The 15120-nt window shown below is 34.6% G+C and overlaps 1 protein-coding gene across 3 annotated transcripts in view; it reads right to left on the bottom strand.

Annotated features, from left to right (window-relative positions):
• The window catches only part of LOC106461605 (b(0,+)-type amino acid transporter 1-like), a 52873-nt gene that overhangs the window by 14127 nt on the left and 23626 nt on the right, over positions 1 to 15120 (bottom strand). For all 3 annotated transcript variants that reach the window (XM_013921446.2, XM_022388610.1, XM_022388609.1), the window contains 6 exons: positions 9522 to 9566; positions 5356 to 5479; positions 4527 to 4630; positions 3256 to 3352; positions 2058 to 2207; positions 907 to 1075 (listed from right to left, as the gene is read on the bottom strand). In XM_013921446.2, the coding sequence (XP_013776900.1) occupies positions 907 to 1075; positions 2058 to 2207; positions 3256 to 3352; positions 4527 to 4630; positions 5356 to 5479; positions 9522 to 9566 (689 nt within the window). The remainder of the gene's footprint in view (positions 1 to 906; positions 1076 to 2057; positions 2208 to 3255; positions 3353 to 4526; positions 4631 to 5355; positions 5480 to 9521; positions 9567 to 15120) is intronic.

The raw sequence follows: 15120 nt of genomic DNA on the forward strand, positions 1-15120 counted from the left end.
GAAGGGGCCTGCCATTGTCTGGGGCTGATTAAGTCGATGGTTAATGTATCCTCCTTTGAAACTTACTAATGTTTTCCCATTTGTACTTCTTGCCACTGTTGTTGACTTTTCTGTAATTGTTGGAGACTTTCTTCCTGTTTCTTTTCTTTTCCTCCAACAACGGCTGTAATTTATCTTCTTGTTTCTTTTCTTTCTCCTCCAACCACTGCTGTAGTCTCTCTTCTTGTTTCCTTTCTTTTTCCTCCAACAACTGCTGTAGTCTCTCTTCTTGTTTCCTTTCTTTTTCCTCCAACTGCTGCAATCTCTCTTGTTTATTTTGCTGTTCGAGCTGCCATTGTTGTAGGTTTTCTTGCCACTGCTGTAATCTTTCTTCTTGTTTCTTTTCTCGTTCTTGTATTGCTGCCATCAAATCTGCTAAGCTGTAGTTTGATTTGCCACTTCTCGTTTCCATTTTTTTCCCGTCCCACTCTCCGACACCAATTTGTTACGTCTCTGTGTCGTTAGTTAATTTTCCGTAAAAATTCTTTCCGAAGAAACTTTAGAGATACAAATAAAATTAAATAAAACTAGTTTATTCTTTCTGAATACAACTTTGCAATACACTTAATTTCCACAGTCGCGCTATAACAAACGCTATGATTCACAACGAACGTCTCACGCATATCTAGTAGCCTCTCGAGACTTCAGGAAGGGACGTGAACGTTCGAGAATATGACGCGTTACTAGTCACGTGACCCCCGCTGTCGTAACAACGTCATTTATCAACCAATCATGGCATAGTTAAAGCAAACTAGCAAACGTAATCTATTTTCCGGCGACGGCTAAATAACCACCACCTTTTAGTTTTGTGGTTTTGATTTTATAACGTCATTAATTATCACTCAAGAATCATTAAATTATACATACCCATGATACGCAACTCCAGTTTATAGTGGACAAAGGGAACGTAGAGAATCAGTCCCGACACAATGAACAACAATGCATACAAATATTCAATTTGGGGTTGTTGAATAATTGGAGCTAGCACCAAATAGGCCGATATAGCCATAACAACAAAGGGAACGACTAGCGGTACCTTGAAGAATAAAACAACAAATAATTACATGATCGTACAAGAATGTTGACTATGTGTGGTTATATCTTACGAAAATTATTTTGAAAACTCATAAGAAAAGACTAATGATAAATTCTTAACAAGTATGTTTAGTTTAGGCCTTAGTTTACGTATTTGCAAATTTTCTTTGTTACGTAGACTATCATTTAATACGGATAAAATCTTGAATGTAGATAAGCTTGTTGCTTTGTTATCTCGTTTAGCATGGCCTTTAATAATAGATTTTTTTTGTCACTTAAGGTATTTTAATGCTCTTACACGTACTTTTAGCCATATGGTGGTATACCCCATCTATCCAGAGCCTAGATTTTGGTCCCAAAATCACTTAAATCTATTTATGGATAAATTATACGAAAAACCTTTATAGTTGTTTCTTCACTAACGTCGCATGTTATAAAATGACAATTATAATTATTTAAATTCGTTAGGGGGAATAATACTTGAGTTATAATGCTATGAAATCAGTCTTTAATATTAATTAAACCGTATCTGCTGTTTTGAGACATTTGAGATCATAATGTAGACTACAAAATTTCTTAAGATTTAAGGGCAGAATAACGTCACTAATAATATCAAATGTTATGTATTTAAATGTCGTAGGTGCTACTCTACATACTCTACAAGAACATTCAAATTTTCTAAATGACAAAAAATCGAATATGAAATATTACTTTGTTCGAGATTGTGACAGTAGCACCCTCATCTACGTAGAAGATGCCATTCAATTGCAATGATGAGAGAAGTTATGTATTAAAGAGACATTGTTAATTCATAAATCTAGGCCCGAATTAAACGGAACCAGTTCATTAACGGATTTACTCTGGGTGTGTGTGTGTGTGTGTGTGTGTGTGTGCGCGCGCGCGCGTGTGTAAACAAAAACATGCTTTAAATTAAAAATAACTGTTAGAGTATAAGTATGTAGAATGACAGTTAAAATATATACCTTATAAGGCCGAGCTATGTCTTTCTTCTTCCAACGCAAAACCACTAGCGCCGTCATGGTTGCTCCGTAAAACAACCATGCTGTAAAGCTGAAGAAGTCTATTAAACTCCCAATATTGCCTGGTATTATCATACAGATCGCCAAAATAGCCTGTTGATTGGAACATAGCTTTCAATTAATTTTTTACAAGTAACATACAATACCATTAATTTAAATCCTTAGGTAACAAATTCATCAAATTTCTTATATAGAAATTATGAAATATCTTTCGGTACATTAATGGAGTTAAGTCCTTTTCAATTACCAATACAAATCACCGTTATAAGAGGCCTAACTGTATTTCTTTGATTTTCCAGTTGTGCCGATGAGCTTTCAATAGGCGAAACTTGCAGCCCACAGCAGTGGGTATGGCCAATCAAGGAAAACATTAGGCCTCTACTTCACGGATTCGCTTTTCAGTTTTTCCTTTGGAAGAAAAATCTGAAACATATATATGTAATCATCTTTCACTACACTAGAAAAATTACAGTATGTTGCTGGTTCACTGTAGAAAGTTACCTTCCTCGTTATTATTATCGAGACTTGTAACTTTTTTTTTTATGTAAGCGTCAAAGGTGAAATTATGTAATAAAAACCTAAACAGTTCGTATTTCAGAAGCTAACAGTACCGCTTCTCAAAACACAGCAGAAAGTTCACGAATATATTTCATTGACTTATAGATATATTTTCGTCAATATTACAGAGCACCTAAAATACAATTAACTGTAGTAGCAAGTCTTTTGCCACTATCAAGACAGAAATTATAGTTACCTTTTTACAGTTTAGCAGTAAACGTGTTTATTGTTACGTCACCAGAAAACGTGATTCTATTTTAATATAACCTATTAAAAAACAATTGAAATATTTCTTTTTATAGAATTTAAACAAAACTAGCTAGTTAGATACACACAAAATGGTCTTTCAATTTTCTGTGTCATGTAAAAAACATGTTTTTATTAATTCAAATTTCTAACTGTTATTAAAACTTTCGAGTTTGTTAATTCTGAAAGAAAAATGTTTTTGTTGCACAGCGTCAAGGATGTACATTCAACAAAGTAACAATTTTTCGTAACAACTGCCACAAAGCGGGTAATTATGACCAGAAGTAAACAAAATATGTTACAAAAACCTTCGATGCTCAGTGATTATAAATCTTACATTTGTTATTAAAGCTGGTGATGGTGTAAAACGACGGATGTGCACGTATGATAAAATTCCCACCAGATGGCCTTCTCTTGCAGCAACAAATGTTAACCTGAAATATAATGTAGTGATTATTGAGACTTTGAATATCAAAAGTTACTTTCTTCAAAGCATTCTCCAAACGCGACTTGTCGACAAAATTGATTTAAATCATCAGATAATCTAATTAAAAAAACGATAAAAAACAAAATTCTTTAGATAAAGCACAAAAACTTTTAGTAAACGAATGCTTAAATTGAAAATAAAACAGTAAATGAATTTTATTAAACACTGAAGAATCGCCTAATACATAAACAACCTAACAACTTAATTGCCCCAAAATTCGTTTGTACAAGTCTTCTTTAGGTTTAAGTTTTGTTACTTTATGTTAAAACTAAAAAAGAAAATTCTGAAAAATTTCGAGCTACTGATATTCAATTAACCCCTTTTTTTAATATGCGATAATCACTTTAAAATGATGTTCCCGATTATTTTATTTTCATTGCTTTGGGTTTATACAGTACGCCAAAATTCATTTTGAACTTTATTGTATCTTTGTGATTGTTGCCATTTTTAGCCAATTTTTTCTTTCGTTAATCTACTCTCATCATTGTCGTGTCTTTTCATACACACAGCTAAATTCAGATAAAATAATTTTAGCACACTTTGATATGCGGTAATTCTGTCATGAATCGTTTACAGTAATTTCACCGTCAACAAAATATTCCTTAAGTTATTCAAGTATACAATAGGATAATAAAACAAAACAAAAAAACTAACTTGAAGCAGGCAGGAATACGTAACTATTCGAGTGCGACAGAGAGGTAAGTTTTGGTTCTTTACCGTACATTGTAAGCAAACAGAAAACCACATTTTAGAGTTGGAACTAATGTTACGCATTTTTGGAAATTTACAAAAATATACGTTTTATGATATGGAAGAAAGCGGAACGATTCATTTGTATGTTTTCACTATTTATCGCCACTAACCAATTGACAGTACAATGTGATAAGGTAGATTCAATAAAATTTAAACGGTCATCACCACACTGGTTTTTCCATTTAATTCATCATTGCTTACGTTATAAGATTTTCAATACTTTTACTAGTTCATGTTGTAAATCGTATTGTAATCAGAAGTCTGTTTACCTTCACTAAATGTTGTATTTTAGCCTATTTTATAGTAATTATAAAATTAATTTTTTCATTTCTCACTATAGTAATGTTGACTTAACAAGAAACACATACCTGCCTGTCGTAAAATCTGTTCCATTTCCAGCTCCAAAAGTGGATATAGCTATTGTGAGTGGCATAAGAAATGCCATGACTCCCAATACACGAGATGCCCAAGTCTAACAGCAATTAAAACAACATATGTACTTAAGTATTAACAAGGCTAATACTGTTTTGAGCTTTCTCTATTACACCAGAGCAGCTTCATAGTGTAAATAGTTGTTTCTGTATTTATATTAAAAATCCATTCCAATGTATATTAAAATCATTATCTTTGTATATCGATAGACGTCACTAAATGTCATTCCCCTACAGTTGGGGCAATATGTGTGTATCGACTTGGTTTAATATATATATTCACTACTTTGAAAAACACCAAATATATATGTACATAAACACTTAGCTACAAAAACATAAAGTTAATAAATTGCTGCTATAACTATTTAATCCATTATGAGCAAATGGATGTATTATATGAACAAACAAACCATTTAAGTAAAATTATTTTAAGTGCAACAGTATCGACAGTAAATAATATCCAGGTATGATGAAAATAATAAGATGACAACTCCAATGTTTCAAACATAAACAATACTTTATTCTATATATAGTTAAAAGCAAGGAAAAAAAGCTAAAAAACTCTACATGTTTTCGTAGAACTATCAGTTGAACAAATAATATCCAGGTATTGTTTAAAAATAAATAATATCCAGGTATTGTTTAAAACACGTGTAGTGTATTTTACAAAATATATGTACATCTCAACTATTTAACTTTAAATACGCTTGCACCGCAGTTTATTTCTTAAACACTACACCAACAATATTAACGAAATCGTTTTTACCATTGCTACGGCTTCCGAAGCAAGGACCTCTGTTGTTGACATTACAGTTAAATAAGATATGTTGATAAGGACGTAGCAAACAGTAACCAAGGGGATCCCAAAGTAGATTGCTCTTGGCAGGTTCCTAGGTAGAAAGTAAAATGGATCATGATGAAAGTTATACACGCTGAGGTTCACAAATAAAGATCGTAGAAAATACTAGAGATATAATAATAGTTTCAGACTAAGTAATTGATTAATAATCAAACATCGTAGAAGAGTCACACAGAATTGCAGTGTGATCTGTGTAATTAGAGAAAACCTTACATACGCATAGGTAAAAGAAATTAGTTCTAAAGGGTATCGAGTGCCATTAGTTATCTTGTTCAACCAGCCTGAGAACTCGCCCTATCATTTAAGCTATACAGCAGTGTAAAAAAGCGCTTAAGGATTGTTGGAAGCAGCTAAATATTTTCAGTTTGAGAAGGTGATTTAGAGTCATGTAAGTACATAAATAGTATAATATCAATATATGTAAGGCACACAATTATGTCAGCTGTTATGGTTTATGCGTCAGCAAGTCGTACTAACTTTGAACACATGTCGATCGAAGGTTTGACGATTTTGCTTTTTCAATGCATTGCATTTATCTCTGTACCAAGTAGAGAGGATATTGCGAGTGAAACGAGTTTAAATTGATTTCTTGTTATACTCGGTCTTCGCTAACACTTAGCTCTCAAGAATGTCGAAACATTCGGTCACACGATACCGTTAGACATAAAACTGTCAGTGGAATCTAAAGTGGAGTTGGTTTTGTATACTTTTGCGTAATGCTGCTTGAAAGAGGCTGTGAACACTTAAAGTTTTCCGCCTCAATAAGGTTATTGATGCAATTGTGCATATAGTTTCTATATAACTACTCCAAACCCCATGAATAGTGTTTAAAAAAAAACGTTAATATATTTTTGCTCCACATTATTTCCCCTTCAATTGTTCAATATTGAAAGTGTACAATGGAGTAGCACCATGGGGACCCAAGGTGGGTACCAGGCCCCCTTAAACATTTTTTTAAAACCTAGTTGGAATATTTCGATTAAATTTTTGTAGGCTGGGGATATTTTTTTTTTTTTATATAGTGAATTAACTTATACAGTAAAGTTTCAAACTGACTATTTAAATCTATATGATAGCGACATTATTTAACTGTAAAAAATGGAGAAATAAAAACGAAATAAAGTTTGGACCTAATTCCACAATATGGCCAAAGAAATTATGGCCGTTTTGCTATATCTGGCCATTACACCCGACTACAGGTTTCCCCACCCCTCCCATTGGCTCAGCGGCAAGCCTACGGATTTATACCGCTAAAACTCGGGTTTAATTCAAACTTTCAAATTCATTTATGATCTCTTCGTCGAGTGAGAAAATTTTAATATGGACGTTTCGATAAATATAACAATGTGGAACGTTTTCGTTATAATTATTCATATGTTCAGGTATAATTATTTAATTGATACCACACTTTCAAACTCCCGAAAGAATGTTTGCTATTGTGAAACAGTTAAACCAATAACCGGTAATTTTAAAGAAATCAATAATTCCTCTGCTACCGATTGATTAGATCACCCGTGACAGGCAAAATTTTCAATTACTGTTTTTCTTTAATATACTTTTAAAAAATGTTTATTTGGTTATTCTTTGCATTATTTATATTCTGTAATATTACATATTTTTCTCAGGTTTCTAACGTTAAGTCGATCTAGTAAGCTTATATCCCTGCTTCAGTTCTAACATTAACTCGATCTAATAAGCTTGTCCCTTCATCTGCTTTAGTTCTAATGCTAACTCGATCTAATAAGCTCATGTCCACCAATTGCTGCAATTTTTATGTTAACTCGATCTATAAACTTGTCTTCCTGCTGCTGAATGTTCTGTAAACGTCACATGCAAATGAAGAACTTGATTACTTTGTGATACCAATTGACATAATTTCATGAGATACCTATATCAGATGCGGACCTATCCAATCGAACTTGGACTATTACCCTAAGACTAACTAACTTCAATAATACAAAGGGATGTTTCACCTCATTGGTTTATTTCAAGTCCCTAGTTGGACTATAATAAGTTCAAAGATGCTGCTATGTGTTTTTGATGTTGTAAATGACATTAAAAAAGGTAGAGAACTATTCCATCTCCCTGGAGACAACACAACTGTAGCAAAAAAAAAAAGTTGTTTTTTTGTTAGCTACTTCAGTGAAGTGAATAAGTAACCGAATATTTACTAGATATGGTAGTGTAAAAATGTGCAGTGAATTGCGAAATCGTTTTGAAAGGCATGATCTTTTATTTGATAATCTGCGTGGCCAAATATATAATGGCGGTTTTATTATATCTGGCCATTTCACCCGACTACAGCTCCCCCACCACTCTCAGTGGCTCAGCTGATTTATATGCTAAAAATCGGGTTTCGATACCCGTAGTGGGAAAAGTACAGATAGCCCATTGTGTAGCTTTGTGCGTAACTACAAACAAGCAAACCCGGACTACAGGCACATTAATTTTTTTTGTTCCAAAGACATGTAATGTGCACTGGCTGGTATGGCGTTTAAATGTAGTGGTTGAGGACACATGTATGAGGAACAAAAGGACAAGAAATGTATTTGGGGCAGTCCACAAACTTTCATTTATTGAAAACAGCATAAAGCGACATTACTGATGTTACTTAGTAAGAACCTCGCACTAGGAAGAGTTCCTGTATATTGGATCTACATTTAAAACCTTAAGTTATATATTAATTGACAAATATCGTTATCGAGTCGTATCTTTTATGAAGTATTGGACTTTATAGTGAATGCTCTCAGAATTCGATTTCCTAAAGTCGATTGATTGTTCAGTGTTTCTACTTGCAGAGAAACACTTACGTTTGTTTGTTTTTGAATTTCGCGCAAAGCTACACGAGGGCTATCTGCGCTAGCCGTCCCTAATTTAGCAGTGTAAGACTAGAGGGAAGGCAGCTAGTCATCACCACCTACCGCCAACTCTTGGGCTACTCTTTCACCAATGAATAGTGGGATTGACCGTCACATAATAATACCCCCACGGCTGAAAGGGCGAGCATGTTTGGTGTGGCGGGGATTCGAACCAGCGTCCCTCAGATTGCGAATCGAGCGCTCTAACCACCTGGCCATGCCGGGGCAACACTTATGTTTCAATCCTTGGTCGCCTTCTATGTAAGTGATGTTAAGTGCGAGCTTCTGGTTTCTGAATACACGTTTCCTCGATAAGTTGCAGAAGTCGTGATGGAGGAGGGGGTGACAGATGTGTCCAAACTTTAGCTCTCTTTATCGCCCGATTCTAACTAAGTCACACCTTGTTCTTGCAGGTGCTTCTTCTGAATATTGAAGCTTGTCAAGATTAATATTCGTAGCACCATGGCAGAGCAATGTCTTGATGGTGTTGTCGGTTGGCTCAGAAACGAGTGAAGTCCATCAAGATACATGTTATTCATGAAGTTTCAGGAATCACTTTGCTGTTGAGTTTCGTTAAAAAAAATAGTTATCAACTTATCTTTTGCATGATGTTTTTACTGCATATATTGTGTTCACACGCTGATGTTTCATGTGTAATTACAATAGTACTTGACACACATAGATACATACGGAATATTTTGGATTACACACAGATGCCTGCTTTTATTCAACGACCTGTTACTTTGTGAAAAATCACGCAACTATTACATATATTTAACTACAGATAACCTATGAAATACTTTCACATTTATTGTTGATATTGGTAGACAAATCTATGTTATTGAGTATTTGCCTCACCCCCACATTTTGCGGGTGCCTTACGCCCCTGCAAGTATAGTCTTAAAAGTTTATTATTATTATTTGCTCCATTAACGAGGGATAACTGCTTAATTAAAAAAAACTAATCACTCGCTACTCTTAGACTTGGCTGGTCGCACCTGGTTTCTCTACAAATAATGTAACTAATTTTACTGGAATTTTAATATTTCTTTGAGGTAACCAGAGATTCATAGGAAAGACGACATTTTTCCAACTGTTCATAGCAATGTATTGGTCCATAGCTCATATGCTCATGATATGCATTTGGGATAGTTATACAAAAACGAGAGTGAACTTTAAAAATATTAACTTACAAGACAAAAATTGAACACTTACACAAAAGGATTTACCAATTCTTCTGTGATGTAGTTCAGGTTGTTCCTAATGCATAAAATTGAAATAAGTAAATAAAACTCAACAAGTTGAATATTAAAGCTTCTTTTAGAATTAAACTGTTAACAATGCACAGGGAGAACGAATAAAGTCCGCGTCTACCCAAAAAATTGTTAAAATCGGTAGACTTACTGGCGTATTGTTTAACAATAATCTTAATATATTGAACAATAAAATTACAACTATTTATACATCATTTTGACGTCGTAATTAAAATAGCTACAGAACTGAATAAGGTCTCTTTTCAAATAATTCTTTCCATATTTCACATTAGCTTATCTAGTAAAACAGTGACGTAATATCAGTAAAATCCTCCCGATATGAGAATTAAGACAAAATACAATAAGAGCTTAATATAATTGACTAAGGGAGCTGTTATCAATAACTTTTATTCTAATACAGTACAGATTGTGCGATTAAGTTGAACGAATTATCGATTGTTTTGTTTCTAGATTCCAAACTTTAATTGGTGTCTCAAACAATTTATTATCATTAAAGTTGTGTATCTTTAGTGTTTGATTTCTGATATTCGTACAAAGCTACTCAAGGACTATTTGCACTAGCCGTCCCTAATTTTGAATTGATAGGTTAGAGGGAAAGCAGCTAGTCAACAGTACCTACCGTTAGCTCTTTGGCTACTCTTGTTTGATCGAATAGGAGACCGCCACCCTTATAACGCACCCACGATAACGAGTCACGTATGAGGTACCTCCAGATCCATAGTCCGGCACTCTTAACTACTAGGCCACTAGCTTTAATGAAGTAACTATAGATGACGTGTTATTAGATATAAATGCATAACCATGGATTAATTTGAAGCTTCAATGAAGTGACTATAGATAACTTGACCATAGGCGCCCGCAAGAAGGGGCAAAGGCGGGGTCAATTTTCGAAAAGAAAAAAAAATACTAGATATGTAAAATTATTCTTTATGTTATTGGAAAATAAGGTATTTGTAATTACAGGGGTATTGACCCCCCTATTTTTTTTTCTGCGGGCGCCCTCGAACTTGACGTATTGTTACGGATATATGTATAAGCACGTATTAATTTGAAGAGTTATTGTTACTTGTTAATCAAGACGCGATAGTTTTAAAATTTAAATTGGTAGAAAAAAGTGGGGCATTTTTTAGCTTTGAATGATTAGAGCAGGTTGTAGGGCGAACCTCCTATGTTTTTTACTGATTAATATTCCCTACGTTACTTATTAATTGCTCTTAGTTAAATAGTCACGCATTAAAGTATTTTGTGAGTAAGTAACAACGACCATGAACAACTTATCAAACGATGAATGTGATATAATTGAACTTCATAAAAGTTGCCTTTATGCAAGTTTGATGAGAAACTAACAATGCTCGTCAATAGCTTTCTATTGTCCTATATACTCAATAACCATTTGCAACTCGCAAGTGAATCATATTTCATAATAAGAATAACATTAAAACTTAGTAATTCATGAGCAACGTATTCGTATTAAATCGATAACACCTCAAAGATAAATTGTATAAACGATCATTTGAAATAAATAAATAGGAAAAATATGTAACTTAGATAGCTAGTATACATTCATAACACTAGTTTCAAATAGTGTAAATGAATAGAAAATTACACTTAGGGAGTCTTACAAAAGACATGTATTAGTTTGACATTTATTACGCTTACAGGTCGAAGTTGGTGATACTGCAACAAAAGCAAAAACAAAAGTTGACAAAAGGTAGCCAAGTAAAAATAAACTTAATGAAGCTAAACGGTTGGTTTACGAAGACTTTTTTTTTTGCCAAGTGTTAATAATTTAAGAAAAACAAATCTTAACATTCTGTAAACAACGTCGACACGACCTCATTGCAAATCTATCATACAAATCAAATGAAAATGAATACACAGGTTGGCCTGTTATATTAAAACGATTTTGGGAGTTCAACCAAATCGTTATTCATGTAACATCGTTCGGGTTTTTCTGTCGTACCTAGATAAAAACAATAATTAAGCAATTATAAATTGATAGGTACTCGTGTCAAACTCAAAGCTAACAGTAACCAGATAACTAACAATAACATAGTGCTACTGTGGCAGATTAAACTGAAATACCGAAGATTAAACTGTTATATGAAATATTTTTAAATAAATCAAGTACACAAACAAAATTATTTTCACTAAATGATATAAAGAACAATATATTGCTATAATAAACTAAAAAATAGTAGGAATGTTACCTAAAATATTTTACTTAACATGCGTAATTAACGAGAAGGATATGATAATAAGAACAGAATTTGAACGATCGTTTCTCTTAAGTCATGCGTATGTGCATTGTTGCCAAAAGATTGCTTACGTTAGACTAAAGTGCTTTAGTAAAGTTAGAATTTTTTTTTCCAGTTTCATGATGAGAAATATAATTTAGAAGGTGAAACATCATTATAGCACAACAATTTTATTGAAAAAGAGTGAAAATGTAGCATTTATAAACTTTACGAGATCTATTTTTCTGCGTGATAATACATTTTCTTCGTCTGAGGAGAGTTACCACACACCAGTCCAATAGAGGTGTTGTTAGGTATGACTGGAAAGCTAAATCGACGTAACGATTTCCCGTCGTTACAATCCATGTCTAAATCTGTTCGTGCTCTATTTGATGACTGAGCAAATTGACAATATCCTTGCAACGAAGTTTTGATTACAAAACCTCCGACATAAGGTTGACACGTTCAAAGCACACCACTCTTCCCTACATGTTTTACGTAATCTATCTAGTGTAAGAAAACGACGCATTTCCAGTGAACGTTTCAACAGTCAGATCGCATAGGCGTTGCGTTCGGCGAAATGACCAGTATGTATTCCTGTGGAATAGCATGAATATTATTTTATTCTCCAACTGTTTGAGATATGCGAAGGTTGAGTGGATATGTCGTGGAATCAACTCGTGTACATGCGACTTGTGTTGCTTTCCCAGACGGAGATCCTTTTTGATTGTGTTGCGTACTGTTGCCCGAGTCACGTAGATGGCTTTTGCCCGTGAATGTGGATTCTCACCTGTTACAAAACGCTGCATTTTGTTCAAGCTATTATTTAATTGTCTCAGATCGCCAAGATATTTATTTTATTTAAAAAAGGGTGACGTTTCGAGCTAGCGCTCTTCGTCAGATCGTAAACTGCCAAAGTATCAAATTGCGGTTCAGATACGTCTATCTATCTACTGGCAGGGATTTCGATTTGAAGTTTTCCGAGGAAAGCCTTTGAAGACAACCGGGGGTGCTCGGAAACTGCTGTCCCCCTTCGCCCCGCTCGAGGGCCAACAGCTTGAAAACTGAATTTATAGTTTTAGGGCTTCAAAAGGGTTTACATTAAGTGGCTGAACCGAGTACTCATTTAACAAACGGACGATGTCGGACTTGTGGTCCTTCTATAAATCCAATGTCAAAAGAATTAGATGTGTGTGGGAGGGGGAACGGGAGTGCCCTGAGAAAATTCACTTTGAGTGGTTAGGCACCGAATAGTCTACCTAACCTGTGCCCGATTAAACTTGAAGGTTAACAAATTAGTGGAGGAGGAGGAAAATATGAAAGGCGTGAAGGTATGCTACATGGGTAGGGAATTCAACTTGCTACGATTGCATTGACGAAGGGGTTTCGGCTGGTGAATGAACTGTTTAGGGGTGGGTCTTCTTCGTCACTAGATGAAGGGCGACGGGAAAAGGAGAACTGGGTGTGGGGTTCGTCGGTTTTGGCGTTTGGCAGACATATCGGGTGTGATTGTCACGTGACTTGTTGGTTTGCATATTCAAAATAATTTTAATTACGTACTCAACATCTGCAGAATGAACTACTGGAGAGAAAATGACTAATAAATGTTTTACACCTCGAAATCAGAATATATAGGAATGACTCCTAAAAATACCTCATCAAGCAGTTGCATACTTATGGTAGATTACAAAGTCAAATTAAAGACTGAAAAATATACACACAAGATTCAAAATAACTCTAGATGAAGTATGTGTGCGAGTTTTAAATTAAACTGAATGTGACGTCACAGGGCACAAAGGCCTCGTCTCCGGTCTATCTACTAATAATTAGCAAGTATACAGACACTAAGTCTAACATTCTTGCTAAAGGGTTATTTTGACCGTAATATTGCAAATGACTAGGTGCGTATTATCTATGGTGATAAGGCAAATTTGAATCTCTTTTCGCAAAGATTAGAGAGTATTAATTGAGGAGCGTATTATATTCGGAAAATTACGATACTAATGCTGCGTTCTGTCAGGACTTGTTCTATCACCAAACGATGTTAAAAGTATGGGCAGAAAAGTTGTTAATAAAATATTAGACATTTGACTGATAACATCGAATCTCCAGAATGAGACAGCACATGGATCAAATGCCAAATGGAGCTAGTCTTCGGGCTGTTTCCTAATAATGACGATTATAGATTATTCAAGATTGGGAGTGATCTAGGTATTAATGTACAGATATACGGATCAAGTAGCGATGTGAAACTGCACACACACATTTCACACTTTCTGCTATGGGGATGTTATAACTAACACCAATGTCACTATTTGGTTAAGAATAATTGTATAGGCAGTGATCGCTTACGACTGTTTGCCTCTACCTCAGGTCAGCAGCTCAAAATTAGAGATAGGTGTCTAAAACCTTGGGCGTCTGGTCTGGCCGCTTAGCCTATTGTTGCATAACGTGATATTTAGGTTAAAATATCAAACACCAAAGATTATTTAATGGTGTTGCACCAAAGTAAGAGAAACAGTAACCTCCGCTAACGGAGGTTATGTTTTCATCCCTGTACGTGTGTGTGGTGGGGGGGGGGTGTCAGCAAGATTTCTCGAAAACGGCTGAATGGATTTAGGCAAAAGTTGTTATACACTTGTACTATGATCACTTAAGTGATTAGTTTTTGGAGGGTTAAGGTGAAAGATCAAGGTCATAGCAAAGCCGCATAAAAAATCCCTATCTGTTAACATAAGAACAGATTTTTTACACTTTTTTTTTGCTCTATAACTCAGTCAAAAATAATCAGATTTTGATGAAACTTGGTGGACTTGTGGAGAATATTATTCCTCAATGTCCTGCCAAAAATGGGCCGTATTCGTATTTTTGAGGGCCGAATACGATCAACGCTGCGTGGCGGAGGTATGCGCTCTACCTAGAGCCACTAATTATTATTAATTACAAATACTTTATCTTAATCTAAATGTAAACGAATAATTGCACGACTGGCCATGCTGCATTTCGGTAAACATCTCTAGCAAACTAGATTATGACAAGCATTACCTTTCTCGTGTTGTTGTTTTTTTTTTTTGTAGAGCTTTTAATTTTCAGCAACAATGTAGGTTACGTTGTGCATTTGTAAAATGATCTGCCGTAACTGGCGTAAAACTTCGTGTAAAAACCATCGTGCATACATTTACGCCTAGAGGATAGACGTATAACCTCTATATTTATTTGCAGACGTAACAGTATCGTTCTTAGTTTAAGCTAGTTGAGAGAAGTGAATGTTCATAACTAGAAAGGTACATCATAGTTTGGAAT

This window comes from Limulus polyphemus, unplaced genomic scaffold (genome assembly GCF_000517525.1).
Source record: "Limulus polyphemus unplaced genomic scaffold, Limulus_polyphemus-2.1.2 Scaffold996, whole genome shotgun sequence".
In the NCBI taxonomy this organism is placed as follows: Eukaryota; Metazoa; Arthropoda; class Merostomata; order Xiphosura; family Limulidae; genus Limulus; species Limulus polyphemus.